Consider the following 27,454-nt stretch of genomic DNA (forward strand, 5'->3'; position numbering starts at 1 on the left):
CATAACCATTTATTGTCATAACTATAGGTTGTAATAAGTGAAGTGCGAGAGGTTGCGTATGCTTACTCTATCTAGAACACACGGCACCGCCCGATATTGAGTTGTGTTAGAGATGTCCTGTGGTCGGTCCAAGTAGCATCATGATGATATTCAGCTTTAATATATTATTATCATTGACGTAGATGAAACAAAACAATATCTATAACTCTTCATACATTTATGGGAAGCTATCCTTAATATACATTTTTAATTGTGAAAGTTGTTTACAATGATTCCATTTTTTACAATAAATGGACCACGGTGGCACCCTGTTTGTCTATTAAAATTAAACAACATTAATCAATTAACTTCTCGTTAGTATGGTGAATGAAAGTGAATTTTAAAATTGTGAAAGCCAAATAAAATGATTCAGCCTTTATTTATTTTTTTTTTAAAAAAAAAGAACATGGTGGCTAAAACACTTTTATATGACTTGTATGATCGTTATCGTGATAAATAAAAGTGAATTTTAAAATACATTTGTATTGAAATAAACGTTAACATGTTCTTTTATCGATTATATATTTAAAATAAATAGCATGTTACTATCCTGCTTGTTCATTGGCACAAATAAATCAAATATTGGAGTAGGTGCTTGTTCATCGACATTAATAAAATAACAATAAATCGAAAACATTGGCATCGTGCTTGTTCATTGGCACCAAAAATCATTATATTCATGTTGATATCATGCTTGTTTATTGACACTAATAAACTCTTAATAAATTAAAATCATGCTGGCATCATGCCTGTTTATTGGCACCAATAAAATCACAATAAATCGAAATCATGTTGGCACCGTGCTTGTTTATTGACATCAATAGAATCATAATAAATCATAATCATGTTGGCATTATGCCTGCTTATTGGCACCAATAAATAAAAGTCTTGTTGGCATTATGTTTGTTCATTGGCACCAATAAAACCATAATCAATGAAACCATTACAAATTTAAGTTAACTGAATCACATCCATTAAAACCTTTTCGTAGTCATATTATGGTGCGGCTTGTGGATTAACGTAAAGTAACATAGATTATTTCAAGACATTGACATTTTTCACTGCTTTTAGAAATCCTTCCATGTTTGAATTTGTTAACTGGCCATCACTGAAATCATACCATGATTTTTCTCCACAAATAATTCCCAACCATCCGTCTGGTTTGTAACTTGATTCCATCAGTACGGGTATAATCCTTCTTTTCTTCTGAATGGCATATTCGGCCGCTGGAAGAGACAGTCCACATTCATGAAAAAATTGGGTTTTACTTAAATCATATTAAAATAAATTAATCTTTATTTTATTTTGTTCGCATATTTTCACCAATATTAATAGTGGGTTAGGCGCTGGCTCGCTAGCCTGGAGGTCGGGTGTTCGATCCCTGCATTGGCCGAGAAAGTTCATCCAGATTTTCCGGCGTGGTTCCCCCTTGTCAGTGATGCAGGACGGAGGGCCTGGCAAGGACAGCTGTCTAGTCATTCGGATGAGACGAAAAACCGAGGTCCCGTGTACACATTGGCGTGCACGTAAAAGATCCCTTGACAGTTGGAATTCGATATAAGAGTAGGCCGTAGTGCCGCTTTCCGGGCACAATTTCCCTCATAGCACACTGTATGGCGTATGCCCGTCTTCATTAGCCCAGTTCGGAGCAAAACAGTAGGACGTTAAACCCCATTTCATTTCATTTCCAATATCAATAACCCAGACCATTGATTCAGTAGAGTTTAATATTACGAAACCTACAAACATGTATGTCATACATTTCCATAAAAATACAATTTACAAGATAACAAGACAATTCAGATCCCTAAACATGATCTGTAGATTGTCTAGTTTTCTTCAAAACACTACCAATCAAGTTCCAAAGATATTTTAAAGACTAAAAGATTTACAGGTTATCAGTGGCAGGTACCAAATCTAATAACTAAATCTAGGCTTAAAGTCCAATGACTAGCTGAAAACGGCCAGCAAAACCCCCAGGAACATCCCCACCCAGGTCGGGATCTTAATTTCTATTAGAGTTCTCTTTAAAGCGATAGACGAACAATCCATATACAGTGTATATAAAAACTCGATTTTGTGCAGCCCTAATCGGAATTGTGCTCAAATGGATAGACGACCAGGGATGACGACAGTAAGCTCCACGCTAAAATCATTGCATTAGTTTTAAAAATTCTGAGGTTAAACGTTTTTGTCTTGAATACCATACCGTAAAATGAGTTAGACGTACTTACCAGCTCTGCATTTTTCACTGTTTTTGTGTTTTCGAGAGACACACATGATTACAATCTTAGCTGTATCAACAGCTTTGATCATCGCCTCAAGAGCTGATGCTTCGTTATCCATCCATACCCTAAAATTGTTAGCCTTGAGTTGATCTCGTATTTGTATCACTGAATCCTGTTTATCCAAAGTATAACTCATCATTATCTGGCCAACAGGTTGTTCTTCCTCCGTTAAATTTTGGAAATCGCCTTCTTTGCAACCATCGTCCACTGAAACCACACTCATTTCTTTTCCTACAGTAATGATTTTGGATGGCAATGGAAAAAATTCATAATACACATATCAAAACAACAACAGGTATTATTAGAGGTTGCTACAAGTGATCTTATAAATACAGGGGATGCTCATATTGACCCTCAGAATGTTATCGATGGAAGTACATGTATAATCAATGACAACATGGGATGCGTTTTAATCATCAATAGCCTGGATGATGGAGACGATTACCCACGTTTTGATCAAACCATCGACAAAAGATGAGCGAGTTAATGAAGTTACCTTTGTTATCTTCAAGCTAGTTCCAACATTCGAGCATTAATGAGATGGACTACCGACAGATATATACCTTGGCGAGCTCCCGATGAGGATTTGACAGCACACAGGATGGGCTTTAATCTGCAGTGCAAATAGCATGCATTAAACAAAGCTGGAACATCTTCTAGGTACTCACCAATTGTTTCATATCTACCAGATTTTGTTAGAGTATCTCGTAGAGTCCATAGGATATTATGGCAAAGTTTTGTATCGTCTTTATTTTCTTCATCTGGTGATCGCCGTTTTCCATCAAGAAAATCAACCATACCGGGCTCATCAACTACTTTCTTTTTGATGTCATCATCAAAAACAAGCGTCCATAAACATCTCAAGGCAACTGGAAAATGGAATACAGTTTATAGTTATTTTAAACATGAATCTGCGGCACACTTTCGTAACATTTTATACACCCAAGGAAGTTCATCTGGATTTTCTGGAGTGGTTCCCGCTTGTCAGGGCCTGGCAAGGGACAACGTATAGTGGTTCGGATGGAACGAAAAACCGAGGCCCCGTGTACACATTGGCGTGAACGTAAAAGAACCCTTGGTAGATGGAATTCGATAAAAGAGCACACTGTATATGACCGTCTCAATTAGCCCCGTCGAAGCAGAACAGTAGGATGTTAAACCCCATTTCATTTCATTTATACAGGAGAAAAATGTCACCAGTCCTTAAGGATTAAGTATTCGTTCACCGGGAGAACTACTTTACTAGGACTGTTCATCTTGTAGTAAAGGCGAACAATGCCAAGTTTCATGTGCCATATCGCCGAAACCTTGAAAACACTTTACAGGTTAGAGTTTTCGAGATCCTTTATACTTGTTGCCCTTTTTCGACTTGTCACAAGCAAAAACCTTACCAAAAATGTTTCATATTGTTAATTCGAAATTAATCATTCGATTTGTACGATAGCTGGGTAATACAGGTTTTCGGAATCGGAAGTGACGAACGCGAAAGGAAAACACGAGTCATCTCTCTATATAACTGACTGATGTGACGAGTGATAACAGATACACGGACGAATTTCTGTTCACTAATAATTCCTTCGAAGACCAAAAGTGGTTGTGTGAGACCGAGAGAATATCTGACAATTCATAAAAAGAATTGACTGCCACTAGAAAAGTGAACACGGAAGAAAAACAGAAAAAGTCCGTGCACTACCATGTTTTTATAAGGTATAGAATGAATATAAACAAAGGAATGTACGGACTATTTCTATTTTTCTCGTGTTCTCTTATCTAATGACATTCAATTACTTTATTGAATTGTCAGGTATCCTCTTACAGTCCCATATAACAACTTTTGGTCTTCGAAGGAATCATTAGTGAGCAGAAATTCGGCCGTGTATTTGTTATCACTCGTCACATCAGTCTGTTATATAGAGTGATGACTCGTGTTTTCCTTTGGCGTTCGTCACTTCCGATTCAGGAAACATGTACATGTATTACTCAGCTATCGTAGCAATGATCTCTGTGTTAAAATTATATTTGGAATGTGTTTAACCAGCTCTATCACATATGTGGCAATGATTGGCACCAATATTGTCCTTTAAATATTGGATACCATAGAAGCCACCTTTTCACGGCAAGACAACAACATCAATGTTGATTTAAACTGACCAATTTTCAATGGGTAATTAAACGCGGTAATTGTCAGAAAATTTTAATTACCAGCTGCAAAACCCCCAACAAAATGAAAGTATAGCTCGTCTCCAAATCCCTCTGACAAACGTATGCACAGTTTCTGATCAAAGATGCAAGACTAAAATAACGGATTCTTATCAACTGAAATATATGTGGGATTTCTCTTTAATACGAGAAGTAAATATGTTTGTGCTTTCAGTATGCGAAATATATTAACACCCCCCCCCCCAAAAAAAACAAAAAACAAACAAACAAAAAACAAAAAACAAAACAACAAAAAACCCCAAATCAAATGGAGATTAAAACATACTCATCCGCTCAGTTGGATTCTGAGACTTGGCCATCTTCAACATGTTAGGCAAACAATTTTGTTCCACTAACATCTTTTTATTGTCGTCACATCTGGCTAGATTGAGAATTCCTGCACGATAAGAAAGAACAAGATACGGTAAAGGCGATATGTATATAGCACATGATTTATTTTTAGTGTAAAGATCTATTATTGGCTAGAAACAGTGTCTAGTCGCCCCGTGTACACGTTGGCGTGCACGTTAAAGAATCATTGACGGGGGGATTCGAAATAAGATCATTCCGTTGCGCCGCTGTCCGGTCAATATTTGTGAAATTCTCAGTATATTTTTTGATAAGTGAATATAGTATTAATTACCTCTTTCCAAGTCGATACTTTCCCAACCACCTATTGATATGTGTACATCGCTATCTAGGCTGCTTTCCAGTTCATCCATTAATGTTTTAATTATTGAACCACGGCCCTCAATGGTCATGTTTTCTTCCTCGGACATAATTGCAGCAAAACCAAGAAGAGCAACAATAGTTGTATCATCATCATATATGTATTTTCTCAACGATAGTTGTAATTCGCAATTACGTAACACAGACAGGTTGTTTTCATTCTTCGCAAGGTTATGGACAATGGTAATGACGAAGTATAACCGCTTTTTCTTGCCCTGCGAAAACAAAAAACAATTAAGTAACGCATATAATAATTCGTATTACAGTCAATAAATCAACAACTGAAACAACTACGTTTCTGGAGCCACGGTGTTTCAGTGGTTAACCCGTTAGCTCACTAACAACAATCCTGGAATTCGATCCTGGAGTTGACCAAGAGAGTTCGTCAAAATATTCAGTGTGGCTTCCCTTTTCATTTGTGCAGGGCCGAGGGCAAGAAACAGTGTAAACGTTGGCGTGCACGTTAAATAATCATTGACAGTTGGAATTCGAAATAAGATTATTCCGATGCGCCGCTGTCCGGTCAAAAATTGTCTATGTCTTTTCTGCTTGTTTGTCAATGTTTCTCGTGTACTGTTATTTGTGATGCGGTCTTTCTGCAGACCTGCACATACTAATATTAATTTACACTTTTTTGTGAAATCCATAAAGCTTCGGTATACGTACATCTGATATTTCATCACCATCACTATCATCATCATTACCACCACTACCGCTACCATCACCACCATCATTGTCATCACCATCTTTGTCATCATCATCAACAGTATTATTGCTATCTAAAACTCCCTTCAAAAAAGCAAGATATTCTGGTATTTGACAAACAGCATTACATAAATCATCCGACTTATCGGTAAGCTCCACCATCAGCTGTAAGGACAATATCTCCAAATCTTGAGTCATGGACAATATCTCCGAATCTGGATTCAAGTGAAGATCACATAAGCTTTTCAGTATCTCAGTATTTTTACAGATGGTGTCCAAAACATCTCGTCGGTGCTGCTCTATCAGCTCTTGAAAGCTTTTCGACATATATCTAGCAAGGTAACAATTAAAGGTATCGTTTATAACGGAAATTAACGCCGATCTCCTTGCACTAGCATCGTCACCATTTGCCGCTTCCCTCAACTTGTTAACGTTACTTTCCACTTTATCTTTGTGCTCTTGCAGAAAGATCTTGTGCTCAGACATTGTTTTCACTTTTAAAATGTACTTGGCATAGATTTAACAAAATTTGTTTTCTGAAATGAAAGCGTCAGTATTTGTGTAATACTATAGGGTCTATATACTGTAGAGGTTACCTAAGTTCGGTAAAAGATGCTCTGGTTAATGTATTGAAGTCGTTAACAAAGATATGTCTGGTAGGTTAAAATCGGGCAATGACATCATAGTCTGCTAATCCAAATATGGCAATCCCACGCTTTAGACACACGGGCAACTGCCCTCCTTGTGTCCATATTAGTATGGGTTTAAATCCGGGGTAGCGTCTGTGCAGCTGACCCATCAGATAAAGGAAGTACCTGGTTAATTTCCCGGGGCTCAATACATGACTCATGCACGTATCCTCTTTATATAAGAAGAGCGGGGTTATCTTTTCCGTCAGACATCATTGAGAGATCCTGGAGAAGACATCATTCTGAGTTCAGGGAAACATCATACCCACAGTCTCCTCGACTGAGAGGCTGGGAAATAGACATCATTCAGACATCATTTAGACACCACTAGGATTAGACCGTCCCGCTAAGCCACCATGGGAGAGCCAAGTGATGTGAGATTACGTCAGTAAACTTGTCCTACGAAATGGTGGGGTCGCGAGGTAGAGAGAATGATTGTAATCTGTGCTTGTAATTTATGTATCCAGAGCTTGACATAAAAATGTAGAAACGAATTGTGGTATTGTTATTCCTGTGTGTAACCATAAACTGAATAATCGGAGTTAAAGAAAACGTTTTAAAGTTATAGAGATTTATCACCCAATAATACATTCTACAGTAGATATCGCTTGTGTGATATATTTCATAATCTACTGCGATATCTCCTTAGGAGATATCGCTTTACATGAATTTGATTGGTCAGTTGAAAAGGAACTACTTTTTTTTATTTTCAAAGAACAGTTCCTTATTAAAAGTAACTTTTTTCTATTAAAAATGAACTATTGTTATTCAATTGACCGTGATGGAAACACTGGGTCAATATAAAGGACTTTGCAATGGTTGAATTGCTGTCAAAAAATGATGTATCACTACGCCGTAATGTTCAGTAAAAGTGAAATTTACAGCAAAGAATTATATTTATCTATTTGTGCATGTAAGAAGGGATTGGGTGATAAATAAAATCTCCTACCTTTCTTTTTTGATATCAAAAACTATCAACACTCGTTGATAAAGTAAAAAAAAAACTCGGCAGAGCGTATTTTTTTGTTACTTTATCAACTTGTGTTGATATTTTTTGATATCAAAAAAGACTGGTAGGAGATTCTCTAGATATACACAATGTTTAAAGTGGAATCCTAGAGTAAAGAATTACGAAAATAACCAGAAACAATACTAAACGATCACAAAGCTATTATATAGCAGTGAAGAGAGTATGCGTCAAACGTTGGATGTGGGGAGCTTTTTGGTAGTCAGCCTTTTCACATCTATTTCACAAATATGGGCGTATCTTGCCTAGCAACCGCTGGTTTAAACGCAAGTTAAAGAGGTCTTGTGCTTGTCAAATATAGAGGAACAAAAACAAACAATTAATATCCCACCTTTAGGTTTATGGATCCAATAGTATAATAAAACTTTGCTTTTCGAAAGTCGTCTTGTATACGTTAATATTTAACACTCCCATGTAACTGTATATCATATGTATGACATGTAAATATAGCTGTGTACAAAGGTAATTGTATATGGACAGTATCAAGATTTAAGTAGGACGAAAAGAGAGAGTGACATACTGTTGGTAATATAGATTGCCACAATCATTGTGCCTTATGATCAACAATTACTTAACACGATCCAGGGTATGGACCCGGGGTAAACCCTAGGCGAACCTACTCCTCGTCCCACACAACCTTAATAGGATCGAAACCACGTTACTTGACTCAAAAGACCATTCACCCCTTCACCCTAAAATTCTTATAGGCTAATGCGAAGATCTTGAATGAATGAGCAGTTGAACAATACCCGAATTGTCAGCAGGGTTTAGCCATACTCTGCAACGCATTATTTATATTATCAGTAATCCATGGATAAAATCAATTGGTTCTTGTTGTTATCTGACACCAGAAATAAGGCCGATAAATATGTGTCCCCGAAACACAACTTTACTTGCATAACCCTTATAAAAACAACACATCGGTGTTGGATTTCAGACTCTGTACATTGCTATCAGATTACAGATTATCGCGACACGCGGATATCAAATTTCCACAGGGAAACGGGTTAGTATGGAAGCCTATAACTACCATTCCTAACTTCTACTTTACGCCTCTTCAGAACACGAAAGTCGAAAAGTCGAAAAGTAGAAGTTACGACAAATTGTGAGGCGACAAAACGGTATACAAGCCAAAATCAACTCGAAGATAGGAAATTAAGAAATAACACACCGCGATAATAGCGCCCCCCGTTTTTTCTTAATTTCTACTTTTCGACTTGCATTTTGGCTTGTATACCGTCTTGTCGCCTCACATTTTGTCGTAACTTCTACTTTCGACTTTTCGACTTTCGTGTTCTGAAGAGGCGAAAAGTAGAAATTATGAATGGTAGTTATAGGCTTCCATAGGTTAGGCCCCAAATATTGCTTTCGATTTTGTTTAATACCCCCTTCACATACGCGTTGATTTTGCCATTGCCAAGCAAACAACGGAACACAAAAGCGTTAGTCGCGGTTTGGTCTATAGTCTGCTGATAGGAGGTTGCACACCCGTGACCTTAGTTAGAAATTAAGGATTCTAAATCAGCGATCAGGAGGGACCATTCTCTATCATTGACAAAGCAAATGCAGTAACTACATATAAATTATCTTTATTTTGAATTATCACCAATTGGTTGTAAATATTCACAAGTGAATTATGTCAAAAACTGTCTTCCATACACCAAGTTAAATTTTCTTTTTATGCACCAGTACTAATAACGATTGCATCCAAGGAAATCAACTGAAAGTTGAAGTATCGACTGAAAAATATCAGCTAAATCATTACTCCCAAATTAAAGTTATCACTTGATGTGTCTCAGCACAAATCATGAGCTGCCCTACTGGGCGAGGTCAATTTCTGTACTTTTACGCCGAGCCAATTAAATCACACACAAGATATTTGGGTGTTTTGGATTTGGGTTGTTTTGCAATGAATGAATAAGCATAGGATCCCGATGTTTGTTTTTTTTACCGGGGGGTGGGGGTGGGGGTGGAGGACGAAATGCCCGCAAAAAATACTCGTTTAGAAGCCGACTACCCACAAATGGGTCTGAAGCTCCTTACCCAGAACGTTTTGAAAACTAGACGGCCCAATACGGCTTAACTGCTATTCTGGCCCGTGAATACAACAACTGAAATCCCACTCTATGACCAACCTAAATTCTAGATACAGATTGTAACCAAATGAATCAGACTGTATTCACCAGACAGCGTCAGTCAAAGTAAGTATTTTTTTTTTAACTAGACCGACGTCTCAGACAGTCATCGATTATCCGAAAACTGGAGCCGAGGTCGATGTTTTTAGGGATTTATTTCGTGACAACCTGAGTGTGCTAAATAATTCGGACAGCGTCGATAGCCATAGGGGAGTGTGTGTGTGTGGAGGGGCTTATATTCATCTTTAACATAAATAATATCAGTCCCTGAACCCTATATCTTTGTGCTTACATCAGCATGCCTCTCCATTTAGTAAAGTAAGTGGCCACAACATGTCCACCATCCAACCCATGTATTGCGAAAATTTGCTATACACTTTGTTAGAACTATACGATTGGATACTAACATTGTACAAGGCACACAAACCATTAATTTATAACATCAGTTTATATACAACAGATACACACATTGTAATTAGGATTTTTATTACAAAATTCAAAAACATGTAAAACTATAATCTTGTATAAATTTGACCCAAAAAATAATATAAATAATACCCGTATATAACCTAAGAAAAACTATGCATTTTTATTTTAAGATTCAAAAATTCTTGCATATATGGATTACTGTATAAAAATTAAAATATAACGTATTGTAAATATATTATTCTAAAATGATAAATAAATCCCCCGCTCCCCAACACTTAATAAGAAAATTCTTCCTCTTCGTATCCCTCTCTATTTCAATAATTTAAAACTAATTCTATGCTCATTCATCCAAAATCAGTCGTGACTGGTACTTACAATATTAATTCATACCGCACAAACAAGATATTGTTGAATTAACACCTAAACAATCTTCCAAGCACGCTTATTGACAAACCTAACGGTTAAATTAACACTTAACAACAAATTCTTATTCATAAATATATATATATATATGTACACATACATTCACACTTAAAACAACCATAAACCGTTCTTATTCACAAACATACACTTGAATTCACAATTGAATTGAAACAACTCTCGCACAAACATACAGCAGAATTCCCGCTTGATGCAATTCTCTCACAAACATCCTCACAATTGAGTTGAATTCACAGTTGATGCAACTCTGACATAAATATTATTCCCAAATAGTAGGTAACCCAAATACATCATCAATAAAATATGATTTGGCGTTGATTCTGTTTCTGTTAAAATACAAGTTTCTGTTCATCGCCCATTCTGGTACATCAACGACTTCATCGTCAGATAGATCATCAGCCCAATTAACAAAATCTGTTGTCAAGTTTTCTTTAGCATGGCTATCTAAACCTGTTACTCGAGCAGATCCTACTTGGCTGGTTGTAGTAGTGACATTAAATTTAAAATCAGGAATCAAAGCCCAGCTAGGAATGTCTACGGCTCCTTCATACACAGGTTCTTCAGCCCAGTTGATGACAAATTTATGGTAGATTGGGTCAAAGTCTCCAACATTTTCTTGCGCGAAAGAGTAGATATGGCGGTCGTAATCTAATCCATGTATCAATGCCCAGCCAGGGACATCTACGGGTCCATCATACACGGGTTCGTCAGCCCAGTTGATAACATATTGATGGTGAATTTGGCTGAAGTCATCAATATTTTCTGTAGTAGCCCATTGTCTTCTAGAACAATCATCTTTATCATGTTGATTAAAATCCAATGCAGGTATCAAAGCCCAGTCAGGGATATCTACGGGTCCATCATGCACAGGTTCTTCGGCCCAGTTGATAACATACTGATGGTGAATTTGATTGAAGTCATCAATATTGTCTTTGATAGAGTAATCATCTTTAGCATGTCGATCAAAATCTAATCCAGGTATCAATGCCCAACAAGGAATATTTGTCGGTTCTTCATATGAGATTTCGTCAGCCCAGTTGATCACTGAATAATGTTGGTTTTGGTTTAAGTTCAGCTGACAAGTATCGTCTAATTCTTCGTCCAAATTCTTAGTATCTCCGATGGATGATACTGATGATAGCGATGATGATCTTGGAACTCTCATTTCACAAATCTTCTCGTATCCATGGTTGGATTTCTTATAGTAAGATACAACTGAAAACGTGAAAACATTTTAAGAAATGAAAATAAGAAAGTAAAAAACAAATAAATAACTGACCATAAATAATAACTAAATGTTCAAATCCACTACAAGTACGTAAAACAAAGAAAGGTCTTCGTGCATAGTTTGGTATTGCACATCAAAAATATTGCTTGGCAGATGGAATCAAAGAGTAGGCGAAAACGCCGCTTACCCCTTCCCCATCCCCGTGTTCTACATGTAAGTATAAATACAAAATACCATATGTTCGTGTCAAGCGACAAGTCGACAACAAATAAATAAATAATTCTAACCATTTTATTTGTGTGATTTAATGAACTGCATGTTGATTTTAATCTTACTGTGAACGGACACTGTAAAAGTGTTCAGACTTAATAGCAGTAATAACGGTAGGGTTGTTTAGTAATGCGTTAGACTTACTAGAAGTATAAACTAGTGTTGACTAGTAAAGTGTTAGACTTACTAAAAATATTAATTGTAGAGTTGACCAAAAGAGACAAAGAGTGTTAGACTTACTAGAAGTATTAACTGTAGAGTTGATCAAGTCTTTATCAGTTAATGTAACAAACATTTTATTATCATCATATATCATCTGACTTAATACAACACCATAGTCTAAACTACTATCACTATAGCCTGGCACTTCTCTGGAATAAATATAATACAAAATAAAAGTAAACGTAAGAGAAAGTAAAATAATCTTTATAGCTCAAACATCTTTAATTTAGAAAAGCAAAAACCCTATTCAAAACATATAACAGAGAAAATCAGTTTATCTATTTGTTTTTTACCTGTCTCAACTCGACTACGAAAATATTAAAAACTATGAGATTTTAACTTTTTTTTCCTTTCAATTTTTAGAATTCTTTACAATATTAAATATACTTACAATACAGTCATAGTTGATGTTATATTTTCCTATCTGAATTCATAAAACGTTGAAATGTAATTAATTTCAGAGATTTATCACAGAGCGTCTTTCTCTTAGCAGATTTAATAGCTCAATGATAGAACAATAAGATGACGTTTTACCTATTGTGACGTCATAATTAAAAGACCTCAAAAGTTTTGTTGAATAACCCCAAAAAAGAAATAAAGTTCGATTGACCTTCGAAGTTTTTTCTCGAAACTTATTATTTTTTGTCGAAATTTTCCAGAAAAAAAAGGATATTTCCTAACCGATTCATAGATTATTGTTTTTCCAATTTCAAAGATTCATTCTCTTGCTTCAAATACCGTTCAAAATTTTTAATCGAAAAAAAAAAAAATAAAAATAAGATAAATAATGCAACCCCCTGCCAAGAGAATCTTTTTTTTTTATCAGCCTTGTTTTTCACGGGATTCAATTGGAGGAGAATCCAGCTTTATTTTATATTTGTCGTTAGTCGCTGTCTATTTACCATAAATATCAAAGCCTAAGTAAAATATTGGATTACCTTCTACCAACTTCTCTTTCCAACGTTTAAATCCTCCCAACTTTCTTATAACCGTTAGCCATTAGATCAACACATAGGTAGTTCTTCTTACAGCATTCGAGGAGACTGACTGCCCTTTAGGTATACCCTAACATTTTGAGTCTTGCGGGCGCCCCATGGGTTTTTGTCAGGGAATCCAGTATATTTCTAGTAAGATTATATAGGTGTCTCTACAACTGATATATTGCCATTCTTTTATTGGATATAACTACCCGATAAATACCTTCGTGGGAATCTATCTTTAAAGTAGCGGTTTTAGTTTTATAATGCTCGGATCGGAGCTTCGGAAGCACGGCTAGAAAACGATATATGTAGCACAACCGTATTATAAAATACCCATGTTTATATTGAAATACCCAAAAAAGTGATCTGCAATCACGAACCCCACCCCCAATATCGTTAAATGCATTATCTTTCGGCGCAAATTGTTAAAGAAAAACCTTAGGCTAGAGTTTTGAACACTGAAATTAACAGTACAATGGACTATTAGTACATTAAAGAGATGTTGATACCTAAGCTATTTCTATATTCACACAATGAAGGAGTGTGTGTATGGGTGTGTGTGTGTTTGAGTGGGGTGGGGTAGTGTGCATGTGGGGGAGAGGTTGTGTGTGTGGGTGTGGGGGGGGGATTCGGGCTGCTAAGCATTTGGTGCGAAACATTGAGGTCATGAGAGCGAGGACAAACATATCGATATTCAGCATTCCACAGCTGTCTTGAGGTGATGACAGGATGAATCCTATATGTATCCTTCCGCAAACTTCCATTTCAGAGTTACCCCGCTTTCTTGAAACCCTGAAACACGAACGAGCTCAGATTTCTTGAAGCCCATCCTTTGGGATAAGTTGTTGTCAAGATATAGGTGCTGTGTATGCGTACTGTCATAGTCCATGTAAAACCCATGTCTCACGGGAATGCCTTGACTGAGTTCGATGAAGAGCAATTTCTTTAGAGATAAGCAGAGTTAAACAATTTGATTTCACGTTAGAACAAGTACACTGCTTTATGTTGAAGGGGGGGGGGGGAGAGAGAGAGAGAGAGAGAGGGGGGATGTTGTGTATAGTTGTATTACACCAATACCTTGATTAAAATAAGTTTGATAATGAGAATGAAATTTATAATCAATTTGATGGTTAGATAATAAAATAGGTTTATCTATTTACTTTGAGATTGACGCTACTTAAGGTTTGTTTGAAATAAGTAAACTTGTAATATACAATCTGACGTATTTGTAGGAAAGTATTCGAATAGGCCTCATCCATGTCCAAGACCCTTAGTCCGAGTCCACGTCCCTAATAAAGACTCGATTGCCAAGTCGTGAATCGAGTACTACACCACTATGAAATCCAGGGCCTATAACTAGCTTAGAGCAACCAGGGGGGCGAGAAGTGTTCTTAGGGGTGCTGTAAAATTGACGGACAATGTAGATCAATTATTTTTATGTTCGAAAATTTTTGCACCCCCCGCCCCCTAATTACGGGGCCTGATTATATCTATTATTGTTTAATCGAATATTTTTAGTTAATCAGTCCGTGTGCCAAATGATTAAGGGGAGGTAACTTCATTTTTGTCATTCCAAAGAGTCTCTCACACTGATCAGCAGTGAATAGATTCACAAGGCCGCTAACAATTACGTCTCTAATATCACTGACAGGGAACTGGAACATTTTTTTTTTAAATATTGGAAAAATAAATAAAGGTGTTTGAAGTATTTATAGGTAAAAAGTGTAAATGGGTATATAACATAAGTGCAAGGCATCATTCTACCCAGACCAGTTTTACGCTACAACGTCTTATGTAAACAATGCACGCGCCATAAAGACTTTTGCAATACCTTTGTGAAACGCATTGAGAGCCTCTATGCGAAGAGATCCATCTACTTCGTACTTTGAGAAGTTTCTCAAGTGGAGCTAACTGTTGACAGGCAGCCTGAGTTTAGAATGTAGGCTATGGGAACTGGGGAGCACACCTTGAGCAGTGGCGACATATTAGGAGGTTACATTTAAGTTTAATAATCTGAATTCAAAGCCACGAAGATTCATTTGTTTTCTTAATCAAGCCAGAGATGCTTATATATTGTGTTTGTAAGTAAATAACAGCGTTAAACTTCAACTAGACACAAACCTGGTCATTTCGGGAAAACCCATGAGATTGGACAGACTGTCCCGCTCCTTGTCACTTACATCCGGAGAATCGAAACCATGTCATATTAGAGTCAATGCCATTCGGCTTCCGAACCCCTAGACAAGTTGTACATGTATCTGTAGGTGGTAAACATAGACGATAGTAATGTCACGATGACAATGCCACATTGCATATGGCGTTGGCCCATTTTTATTAATAAATTAACGCGGTTATTAAAGAAAGAGGTTAAACTCCATTTCAGTACATTGGAATGCACGTAAAAGATCCCTTGGCAGTTGGAATTCGATATAAGAGTAGGCGATAGTGCCGCTGCCCGGGCAAAATTTCCCTCATAGCACACTGTATGGCGTATGCCCGTCTTCATTAGCCCAGGTTAGGAGCAGAACAGTAGGACGTTAAGCCCCATTTCATTTCATTTCATTTCTAATTTAGCTACGCGGACAAGCTAAAATCCCTGATGTGTTTGTTTTTAGCTACGATTAGAAGCCTTTCGTTTCACCTGTCAAACTTAATTTATATATTAATGCATGTAACATCTAAAATAAGTTAATTTTAAACTATTAGTACTAATTAAACATACCCTGCCCAATGAAGTAAAACAACTTTCGTTTATTTGCAAATATTGTTAGTAATGTTGGTCAAGTGGTGTTATTTTTTTTTAATCAAAATTCATGCGGACATTCATAATTACGGTGCATTAGTGATCATGCGCGACTCAAAATGTTTTGTAGTTCTCGAGTATGTCATTGGCTGTTATGCATTTAGCCCCACCTTCATTACGTGAAGAAGTCAAACCTATTCCGTTTTAAAATGTCGGACAAAGTCAGCTATTATCGCTTCGATTTTAAAGAGATGTTTTGCACCCGTGTCAGGTAGCATTATTATACACAACTGTAGTTGGATGTGGCTAAAATGTAATAAATAACAGTTTTGCCTATCGAAGTACTATCCGTTTCGCATTGCTAGAAATGACTATAATATAGTACTATCTCGATCTTATCTCAAGCAGGGTCGAGAGATGAGGTTTCTTATCTACTACTAAATCCAGTCACATATTATTACCTTTGGAATTGAAATGGTGGGGAGCACCAAGGAAATTCTAAATTAATACCCATGTGTAACACGCAAAACAAAAATCCTTACGAATTAAGAACTTTGGAGATGAGACCAAACTTAATGACATAAATAAGTATTTTAGATCTTTATGAAAAAGAAATCCAATTTTTAATTAGGCCTATATTGTTATTGTTACTTTATTTTTTCAGACATTTATTTCAGACTAAAACGATTGATAGACAAATTTTAAACTAACAAACCTGTAGACAATGTTTCGTGCAAACTTGCTAGACAAGTACAAAAGTAAAGTTGAATGCAACCTTAATAAGTTGAGGGAAGCAACAGATAGTGATGATGTCAAAGAGAATCCATACTTTCCAGATTTTGAAGTAAGTCCAGGGATGTCGGCAATGATTTCGCTTATAATAGATACAAATAATTTTTTTTTTGCATTGGATGGATCTTCTGGAGAAATACAAGAGAAACACCAACAAGAAATAGCCGACTACATCAGTGAAAATAAGCAGATCCTGGAGGTTCTGTGTGGCATTGTCGTCTATTCGCCTAAGCCAAACTGTCCTATTATTGGCAAGTTGCACAAGATGTCATTAAATCTGGTGATGAGTCTGACGGACAAATCGGAAGATTTGTGTGAAGCTGTTTGTCAAATTCCAGAATATCTTGGCTATTTAAAAGGCATTATGGATAATACTGAACTAAATGATGACGGAACGTCAGATGTAAGTGTGAAATACCATTATATTTGTATATTATTTGTATACACGAAACACTATTCGGCATTTCTGAAATATATAGGATATAGCTAAAACAAGCCAGCTTCACCTGATATCTTTGATGCGTGTCTTTTTAATCGGATTAAATCCAAACCTCAAGATTATCTACTGTAGTTTTTCTGTGTTTATTTTCTTAATATCATGTTAAGTAATCGAATTGAGTAATTTTTAGCGGGAGCCGGGAACTACGTCGTCAAAAATTAGTTTTGATTTCCAATTAAAGAAATATTCATTTGAAAAGTTTCCAAAATAAAAGAATAACAATGTAATTTTTAAATTGGTTAGATTGATGAAAAGATATAGAATAACAATTAATAATTTTACTGGAAAGAACACTTCAATGAACGTTTGCAAGTAGACGTAAAATCTTATGAAAATGGAACACCGATGAATAATTAATCGAAAAAAATCTCGAAAAGGGACCAATTTCGGCATAGGTGTTTATGCAAGTGACTAATAAATGTTTAAAAAAGAATAATAGTGTTGAATGCATTTAAAAAAAAACTTATGCTTTGAAACTTTTGAAATAATCCCCAAAGACGTGTTGATATTTTCTCTAAATTTCACCCAAAAATATTATTAAATATAAATTATCTGTGTAGAAATTTAAAACCTTGGTGTCATCATTATGTGCGGAGATATTACGAAAATCGAAAAGATATTTACTCTTGCTTTTTACTTGATTATTTAACACGTTATGACTTGATCTACATCATTAAATATCTTTTGTTTTTATTTATATCTTTATTTCTATATTTACCTGATTCTTTTACGCGTTGTAACTTTATCTACACCATTAAACATGCAAGAGCTAAATCTTCCTATTGCAGGCCTTTCTTTAGGTCTGAAATATTATATAAACTATTAATTAGACATTTATTATCACGAAAAGACCATAATCAACTCTCGATGCTATCTTTTGTGTCGGATTTTCACTGAATTTGAATCCGATCTGCTGCTCAACGCTCATTCATGATTAAATCAAGAAATGGATAATCGAGACTATGTTCCTTTTATCGTACCGACTTTAGTAATGATGGTCGAGGCTATGCCCAAAATTCAATCGCTAAATTCTCGGTCCTGCGTGGATCAGTTTGACTGAAATTCTCAGCAAATACTCTTTACATTATCTAGTTTTTAACTATTATAGTGAGAACTGCCAGCTCTTTATCTAATCTCCCATAATGTATCTATAAATATCTCTATTTTATTTCTATATATTTACACGAACTTCTAAATAGATATTATGATTTTATCCCTTGTGTTATATTATTCTTATTATGGTAAAGTGCATCTGATCATGTTTATCATGAAAGGAGCGCTATATAAATACTTGTAATAGTAATAGTATTGACAAGCGTTAATAAAATCATTTTAAAATCTATAACATCTATCATGCAGAATGGACTGAATAATTCACACCCAAAAAACAAAACAAAACTAAAAAATATTTTAAAAGACAACCAGCAAAGCGTGGAAGTACACCAATACTGCAGTTTTTCGGCAAAGGATGATTAGTCTGGAACTGAAAGTGGGGGAATGTTTAATATTGAAAAACTATAGCTTCTAGTGTCAAAGCGGGTTAACTCCAGAACTGAAAGTAGCGGAAAACTGAATATCGACAGGGTTCTATCTCTCGTGGACAAAATTCCGTTCAAAACGGTGGCCTTCGGCAACAGAGGTATAACTCTGCTACGCTGGTCGTGGAACATGACCATAATACTTCTAATAAAATTTGAAAAATTTCCATTAAAAATTGTAGCCTATATGGCGTTCACAAGGTTCTTGGCAAAAGGTGGTAAAACCGGAAAGGAATGTTGTGGAATGCTGAATATCGATAGGGTTAGTCCTCGCATAAGTCATCTTTTAAAAAATATAGCCTTTATCTAGTTCCTTTAGGAACGGTCTCTGATCGGAAGCCTGTCCACTGACCTTTCCTTTCCGTCCCTATTATAGATGCAATATGAAAATACCGCCCCACCTATGTTCTAAGGCTGTTTTGGAATCCCTACCTTTTATTTTTCACAGCGATTTTTTTTATTTTTCATCAAAACGAATAATTTCTCACTATATCTGACTTAAATTTTTAATAATTCCAGATTTAAAATTTTGCGATAAAAAGAAAACATGCGGTCTGTGCATGTTCGAGTCTCGTAATGACTGATTAATTCAAACATTTTTTGGTAATGTTTTTAATTCTACATGAAAATAGTATAGTGTCCGATGTGGCGAGAAATGATTCCAATTGGCGAACAAGGAAGAATCGCGGTGAAAAAAAGTCGGTAAGGATTCTAAACTAGCCTTAGACCAGATGTGGGGAAGGAAAGTAATTTTCATATTGCAGCTATATAAGGACGGACAGGAACGGTCAGCGGGAACTAGCCATTATCGTGTTTAGGCTACACGGTTTTCGATGGGCCATAAGCTAAAAATTGATTTTTCGTACAATATGGGGCTATAATGCCAGATTCGAACTCATCCGAGATATTTGATAAAAACTGTGACCTGTAGACTGTTCACAAACAAAATAATGTGAACGGACGCACGGGTGGATGACCTAATCTCTGATGCCTCCAACATGTTCCATAATATTGAAAATATGGGCATAGACACTTGATAGCATGCCCTAAATGCAGTAGAATTTGAGAATTGAACAATAATAGATTAGGTATCATTGTACCCCTTTGCAAAGTTTCGTTATTCACTTGTTACTCTTAGCCATTTTACTATCATATTCTCGAACCGAGAAGTCACTTTGAATGGGATTAGGTCTAATCAAAAGATAGTATGCTCTCCTATTAGTGACATTTACATTTAAAAAAGATTTATTCAAAATAAAATTAATACCATTTGATATGTTATAAAAAACGGATAGAATAAAATAACATCGGTACCGGAAATTCGCTGATTTACTTTTATGACCCAACGTTTTGAGTATTTAATTAATTTTAGTACTTATATTTTACCAGGAAGACAAGATGTATTTACATCGTGTAATTGGGGTAGTCAACAACCTTGCAATGGATGACAACAACATAGATGTGTTACGTGATGAAGATTTTCAAACATCACTAACAAAACACATATCAGCTGATGATGATGGTATCAGTCTGGCTGCTCTTCTTGGTTTAGCTGCTATTATGTCGGAAGATGAAAACACAAATATCCAGGCTTGTACCTCAACTATTAACAGTTTAATGGATGAGTTTGAAAAAAGTCTAGAGAGTGATATGCACAGATCACCAAATGGTTGGAAAAGCCTGGAATTGGCATCAGGTAATTCTATTGAATTTTACCAGAAGAATATTACCATTACATTGTTGTCCCCCGCCTTCCGAAGAAAGCAGGGTACTCTTAAAATTCTTCTACCAGTCTGTCTGTCACACTTGAGCTAGAACGTTCAAACTTGGTGTAGGTGTTTATTAGGCGAATGCCTTAGGCGAATGCCTCGACGGGGCAATTTGAATGGTTGGTGCTTTGGAAAACGATAACTGTGGTTCTAATTCAGTGATAAAGGTGAGACTTGGTGTATAGTCTCATTATATTAAAACCACGACTAAATTCGATAATGCACATTTTCTGCTCTGAGTAAACATGATGATCATTGTTTGCTTAGGCTTAATAGATATTTCAATCTGATTTGTCGAGAATTTGAAAAACAATACCCACCCCCTCCTCTAATAGAGATGGTAGTATGGCCAAACTCGGATGAATGCTCCAGGCTAAGCAGAGATAGGCAATTTTATTAGTTGATGCTTTGGGACACGATAACGTTGGTTCTAATTAAGTGAGAATGATGAAATTTGGGTTACAGTTTCATAATATCAATACCATGACTAAGTTCGATAATGAGCAGAACGATAACCAATTTGATTGGTCGAGACTTCAGAGTTCCATAACGTTGATTCTAATTGTGTTAAAGTGGTGAAATTTCGTGTGTGGTTTCACAACATCAATACCTTGTCTTAGTTCGATGTTCTATTTAGGTTAAGTAGATACTTCAATTTGATTTGTCGATACTTTGGAACACAATAACTCGTTTGTGGGCGTCTATAAGGTGAATGCCTTGACACTGGTGGATCATGCACATTTTCCACTAAGGTTAAGCAGCGATAAGCAATTTGATTGGTTGAGAGTTTGGAACACGATAACTTGGTTCTAAATGTGCGAGAGTGATGAAACTAAAGAGTATAGATTTATTAAAACAATACCTTGACTTAGGTGAGATAGTGATAGGCAGTTTAATTGATCAAGAATTTGGAACATAACAACTCTGTTTTTAATTGCGTTAGAATGTTTAAACTTGACGAATGTCTTAGCTGAGTTCAATGATTAACATTTTCCCTTAAAGCTAACCAGAGCTAAGCAATTTCATTGGTCGATGGTTTAGGACAAGATAATTGTGATTCTAAATGATGGATAGTGATGGAACCATGTGTATGGTTTCACTACCAGGTACTTCAAAACAATTATAAACATTGTCTGCTTAGAAGAAGTATAAATAATCAGTCTGATTGATCGATACTTTTCAAAAAGATACACAATTAGTATGTGTCATCAGCCCCACTGTTGGCTTGTTTTATTTAATTCAGGAATTCTCAATCTAGCTCGATTTGACGACAACAAAGCTCTGTTTGTGGAAAAAAACTGTTTGCCTAATATGATGAAGATTGCCATTTCCAAGAATCCAAAGGAACGGGAGAGTATGTTCTTATATGTATTCTTTTCAAGTTACTTCCATGGTTCGGTTCGATAACCTACGTGCAGGGTTATCCAGACCTGTGATGGTGCAGGTTTAACCCACTGTTTCAGCAGAAATAAGGAAATAAACCTGATGGTTATGACATGTCGTTACTCTCTGAACATTGCGATGGTTTGGGTTATTGTTTTGATCCCGGACGCTGACACTGGTATCCGATCGTGACAATAGAGCCCATCTCGTAAGGTAATTAGATATTCGGTTGCCAGGAATGGCCTGTGTACTGCCTGTTAAGAACCCCGGCTTAAGTCACATTCAAAGAGAAGCTAGACGTGTGCTTAAGGTAAAAAAAGTACGGAGACGTCCAGCTTGAGAGGAGCTTCGCAAAGCTAAGGATAATTAAATTAATCTGAAACCGGTCTTGATTTGCTTCCAAGTTTAGATTTTACCTAACAGCAGCCAGGACGGACTTATAAACAACATATTTATTTAGATGGGGTGAATGCATCAAATTTTATGATATGTTGATACTGCTGTAAAATGGTATATTGTTGACAGTATGAATAAAAAAGATAATGTATATGTTGTATTATACATGTTCCCAACTTTTGTAACGAGTAATTTTCTACCACGGATCGCTACGCTATAATGATCCCACTCTAGCAGATGTAATTGGCATAAAATGTATTTTATTTGACAGTTGCCTTACGTTGTTTATGGACACTTGCTTTCGACGATGATGTCAAAAAGAAATTGGTTGAAGAGCCCGGACTAATCCATTTTCTTGATGAAAAACGTCAATCATCTGACGGAGAAAATAGTGATGAAAAAATAACTTGTCATAATATACTATGGACTCTAGGAGACACTTTTCGAGTATCCGAGGTCCATGAATCAATTAGTGAGTATACCAAGATTATTAGTTTGATTCTAAACGTTTTGTTATATTCTAGATATGAAACTAGACGGGTTGCTGTATAAAGCCATGGGACCCGTGATTAACTGGATGTAAATTGGACGCGTCGTCTAGGGGTGTCAAATTATACATTGGAAAAAGTATTTTGATGCATTGTCAAAATGAACCCTATTGATTTTCCCCTTTGTCCGTCCATCTATTGCAAAATGTTGGTGTATCTTGCATATTGTTACATATTCAAAATGCTTTCCTTTCCCACATTTCTGGGCCCTATACTTTAGCCTTTGGGGCATGCAATCAAGGAGCATCACCGAATATCTGCACACTACTCTCTGTCTCATTTACGTAAATAGTGGGTATAGTTCCCAAAACATTAGGACTACACACTGACATTGTTTTAAAATTCTACAATAAATAATGAAAATTCTGTCGGCAAAAGCGTATTTTAATGAACTTATTCATCAGGGTAGAAGAATACTATCGCCATTTCCGAATTTTCAGAATGGTAAATCTCAAACGAGTTCGCTTATGTTACATAATCACAGATTATCTGATGTTAAAGACGCTTCCTGCCAACTTGACACCTGTTCGCTATCGACATGCCTGGAGTTCTTGGTCTATTTTTATATGTGATTATGTAACGATTATGTAAACGTTAACTGGCTGGCATGTTTTATTTAAACTTTCTTTGTCTGATTAGCATGTATCGAATGTTAAACGTGATATGACACATTAGCCAGATGCCTAATATAGGGCTGTACGATATTCTCGATATAGTCATTTAACGCAATATGGTATTTTCAGACCCAACTACGATATCATGTGGCCAAAAATCGTCGATATAGTGGTTTATCGAATATCGCCAAAAACTTCAAATATCGAAAAAAATTATCATAATAATAGATAATAAATACACTATACAGCAGTGGAAATTAGCCGACGACAATAAACTATAATAAAACTAATATTTTGAGAATCGTTAAATGTTGAAAACACTTGTGCAGTGTTCGCAGCCGTTTTTCACTGCATCGTGTATGTTTTTAGTCGACAATAAATTGTCAGTTGTTACTACATGTAAAGCTTAGGCCTACTAAACGCCTGAAATTTCCCACTACCGCGGCTAATTAACAGGCTATAAATAGGTTGTCATATTTTTAAAAACGAATATTTTTAGAAAACTCTACGAAACTTAATTTCTGAAAGCAAGAATAAAACGATCTATAAATAGATTACTGTCTCTGTTAGGTCAGGAATACCGCAGCCAATCGAATGCTTGAATGGAAGATAGTCCGGATCATTTAGTATTTGTTAAACTGTTTGAACTTACAATACAAGACTTGAAGACCGCATCTACTTACTTCCGCTGCACGTGATATTTGAGAATTTTCTTACACAAGGTCACAAGCAGACGCTTTTTATCCAAAAAGGATGTTGTTTTGTTCATTTTAATAAATCTATATTATAAAAAAAGCAAAGTTTAAAGTGTATGAATAAAACAGTTCTTACCCACAATTCTTACTCACACTGTAGTCAGCTTTAATGCATTTATATTTTAATTTATTGAATAGCAAAGTGACATTATTATTAAATATCGCGATATTTAACTATATCGTTGAAAAAAATGCCAATATCGATATCGTCCCTTTTTGCAATATCGTACAGCCCTAGCCTAATAAGATCCTTTGTTTGGAAGGGTTTAAAAACCCAGATTAACAAACAAATCGACAGAGAGGTCCGGCCAGGACAGGCCACGCAGGTCTGGAGTTAAGACCGGACAACGGCCATGTAATGTAAGTTGGTTGGGAGTTGGCACACTCGTGCCTAGCCGAGCTAGGGCCATGGCTCCCTCATTACAAGTTAGTTATGGAGTCTTTAAGTTTTGTATATAATATGTTAGAAGAAGCAGAGAATAAAAGTATTATTATATGTTAAACTAGTCTTGTCATCTGAACTTGATATAAAGACCCAATACTGTCACACTTACCGTGAACAAGATTTCGGAAATGATTCTACTTTCAAATTAATGGTTATTTCACAGTTTACGCTCAAATTTATGAAATCTTGTGAATTCTGAAACAGTTGCTCAAGTTTTAAGGATGATATCCATTGAATTTCAAAACGTTAGGATCATTTCGTTTATTTAAACTTGCGCTGTGAGACTTGTTGATAATGCTAACATGGACCTATTTGCGTCCGACATTTTCTTAGTTGTGGTGGAAGATTTAAACATCTGCGTTTTAACCTGGATTATTCTACTCTTTCCATTAGGGGGAGAAATGACTGAGAATGATGATGATGAGGACCATCATGATGATGGTGATGATAAAGGAGAAGGTGATGTAAATGCTGAATATTTTAAAAATCATAGAAGTGAAGAACAAGAAAACCAACAAACGCAACAACACAAAAATAAACCAGAAAAATTAAGACATTCAAAAGAACATAATGGTCACGTAATGATAAGCTACAATTGGGATAAGCAAGATTTGGTGTTGAAAATACGAGACCAACTCAAGTCTAACAATATAAAGGTATGGATGGATGTTGATGACATGGAAGGGTCGACACTTGAAGCCATGGCCGAAGCTGTTGAACAAGCTGAAATTGTGATCATGTGTATGTCTCGAAAATACAAAAACAGCGAAAATTGCAGAGCTGGTACGTATAGAGAGTTAGCTCCTGTTATATTATTTAACTTACATACAGCAGCTCTTGTCATGGCATTTGACTTATATACGACAGCTCTTATTATGGCATTTAACTTATACGACAGCCCATGCCGTGCCCTTTAACTTATATACGGCAGCTCTTATTATGGCATTTAACTTATATACGACAGCTCTTGTTGTGGCATTTAACTTATATACGACAGCTCTTGTCATGGCATTTAACTTATATACGACAGCTCTTGTCATGGCATTTAACTTATATACGACAGCTCTTGTTATGGCATTTAACTTATATACGACAGCTCTTGTCAAGGCATTTAACTTATACACGGCGATATTTTTAAAGGGGGTATTCTCTGTGTGCAGAATGGGCTTTATAACACAATTTCCACTGTCTAAAATTCAGTAACAGTTTTAGTCATGATGTCTCCATTTTGCGTTAAATTGCTTGGACGAGATGAGTAAATGACCCTATTAGGCAGGATAACTATATTTAATACACCATTGATATAGGTATTCCCAAACTTACAAACAACATGGAGTAAGCTGAAACGTATAAATGCACCCTTTCAAAGCGGACTGGCGAATCAGTATGGACCTGTTCGTTTGAATTTGTCCAAAATATCTCTCTTTTCTTTTTAAAAACTAATTGATTGCGGACGTTTTGTTACTCTTGTTGCTTCCGAAATACACGCGGTGAAATTATTCCCCATACTGGGTGATATTATGAATGTGTTTTTGTTTTAGAGGCTGAATATGCCTTTACGAAAAAAAGAACGATTATACCAATACGGATGGAAACAGACTACACCCCTGATGGATGGTTGGGTATCGTTTGTGGATCGAAACTGTGGTATGATTTTAGTGATGAACAGTTGATGAATTCAAATATGGGTCGATTTTTAAAAGCGGTAGAAAATTCACTGATGCAAAAGTAAGGTGGTCTTGTATTAATACCACTATTATTAATTAAAGCCAATTTTTTTGACATTGTATATCATTTTAAAATTAACTTTGTTGTGTGTTTTATATTTGAGATTGTTTGGGGGTTGTTTCTTTCTTGGGATAATAATACTGATATCATTTATTGAGTGATGTAATACATAAATAGCAGTTAATATTCTACAATAAATTATGCGTGTACGGAAGTCGATTTAACACTATTATTCTACGTAATCAGGTCAAAAAGATATAATAAATATTGCCTCAATAACTGTAAAGTCTGCGTATTATAAGACGAAAAGTTTAATGAAATAAATAAAAAATTGAAAAAAAGTATATATTACATCACTGACATCAAACATACCAGCGGATCTATATTACATCTGGAAATGCTGAAAGGTCAAAATGATCATCAACACATTCGGGTCAACCTACGATAACTCGATTTTAATTATATTTCACGAATTATGAAAAAAAAATAATATGAATTCCTTTAAATAATTCTTCATGAATTAATGTGGTGGATGTGGTGACTTAGTTCAATCTTTCTTATTCGCAACAAAAAAAACCCCAAATCACAACCTCCCCCATACATTTCCAGAAAATTGTACCTTGTGTTGATATGTTCAATTACTAAATGCCAATCAAAGAAGATGTACTTCACCAATATGGAGGTGTGGCTAGTAGACTAATGAACCAGATTGTGAAATCAGAGGGCAAGTATATTAGATTTTTCAACAATTTGACATTTTTAAGGGGATGCAGAGATAGTGTCATTATTAATCAAAGGTGTTACGTTTTAATTGTATTTGATTGTTATTTTTGCTGCATATTCTTTATATATTTTCCTACTAT

General features: G+C 35.8%; 2 protein-coding genes across 3 annotated transcripts; one reads left to right on the plus strand and one right to left on the minus strand.

Moving 5' to 3' along the window:
• Positions 1-227: 227 nt before the first annotated feature.
• Positions 228-8,081, minus strand: LOC126821834 (uncharacterized). The gene is made up of 7 exons (XM_050550340.2): positions 8,008-8,081; positions 5,922-6,496; positions 5,170-5,470; positions 4,813-4,923; positions 2,996-3,196; positions 2,274-2,558; positions 228-1,265 (listed from the first exon to the last, which is right to left on the minus strand). Exons 2-7 carry the CDS (start codon positions 6,444-6,446, stop codon positions 1,075-1,077), a joined length of 1,614 nt encoding a protein of 537 aa, XP_050406297.1. The 5' UTR covers positions 6,447-6,496; positions 8,008-8,081; the 3' UTR covers positions 228-1,074.
• A 7,101-nt stretch (positions 8,082-15,182) lies between these two features.
• Positions 15,183-26,665, plus strand: LOC130010412 (uncharacterized). 2 transcript variants are annotated; one of them, XM_056101346.1, is made up of 7 exons: positions 15,183-15,462; positions 16,789-17,319; positions 20,343-20,649; positions 21,966-22,076; positions 22,773-22,973; positions 25,257-25,646; positions 26,405-26,665. In XM_056101346.1, the coding sequence occupies exons 2-7, from the start codon at positions 16,849-16,851 to the stop codon at positions 26,593-26,595; spliced, it is 1,671 nt and encodes a 556-aa protein (XP_055957321.1). In that variant the 5' UTR covers positions 15,183-15,462; positions 16,789-16,848; the 3' UTR covers positions 26,596-26,665. The 2 variants fall into 2 exon arrangements, with proteins under 2 accessions (XP_055957321.1, XP_055957322.1); XM_056101347.1 differs by having other exon boundaries at positions 17,051-17,319.
• The last annotated feature ends 789 nt before the right edge of the window (positions 26,666-27,454 follow it).

Source organism: Patella vulgata, chromosome 5, assembly GCF_932274485.2.
Source record: "Patella vulgata chromosome 5, xgPatVulg1.2, whole genome shotgun sequence".
Taxonomy (NCBI): domain Eukaryota; kingdom Metazoa; phylum Mollusca; class Gastropoda; family Patellidae; genus Patella; species Patella vulgata.

Excerpts from the sequence above, each read along its gene's own strand:
- LOC126821834 (XM_050550340.2), bottom strand. The coding sequence starts at position 6,446 with ATGTCTGAGCACAAGATCTTTCTGCAAGAGCACAAAGATAAAGTGGAA. Across the intron at positions 5,471-5,921 it reads ATGGTGATGAAATATCAGAT|GGCAAGAAAAAGCGGTTATA; the intron begins GTACGTATACCG and ends TTGTTTTCGCAG. Across the intron at positions 3,197-4,812 it reads GAATCCAACTGAGCGGATGA|TTGCCTTGAGATGTTTATGG; the intron begins GTATGTTTTAAT and ends TCCATTTTCCAG.
- LOC130010412 (XM_056101346.1), top strand. The coding sequence starts at position 16,849 with ATGTTTCGTGCAAACTTGCTAGACAAGTACAAAAGTAAAGTTGAATGC. Across the intron at positions 17,320-20,342 it reads ATGATGACGGAACGTCAGAT|GAAGACAAGATGTATTTACA; the intron begins GTAAGTGTGAAA and ends ATATTTTACCAG. Across the intron at positions 25,647-26,404 it reads CAGCGAAAATTGCAGAGCTG|AGGCTGAATATGCCTTTACG; the intron begins GTACGTATAGAG and ends TTTTTGTTTTAG.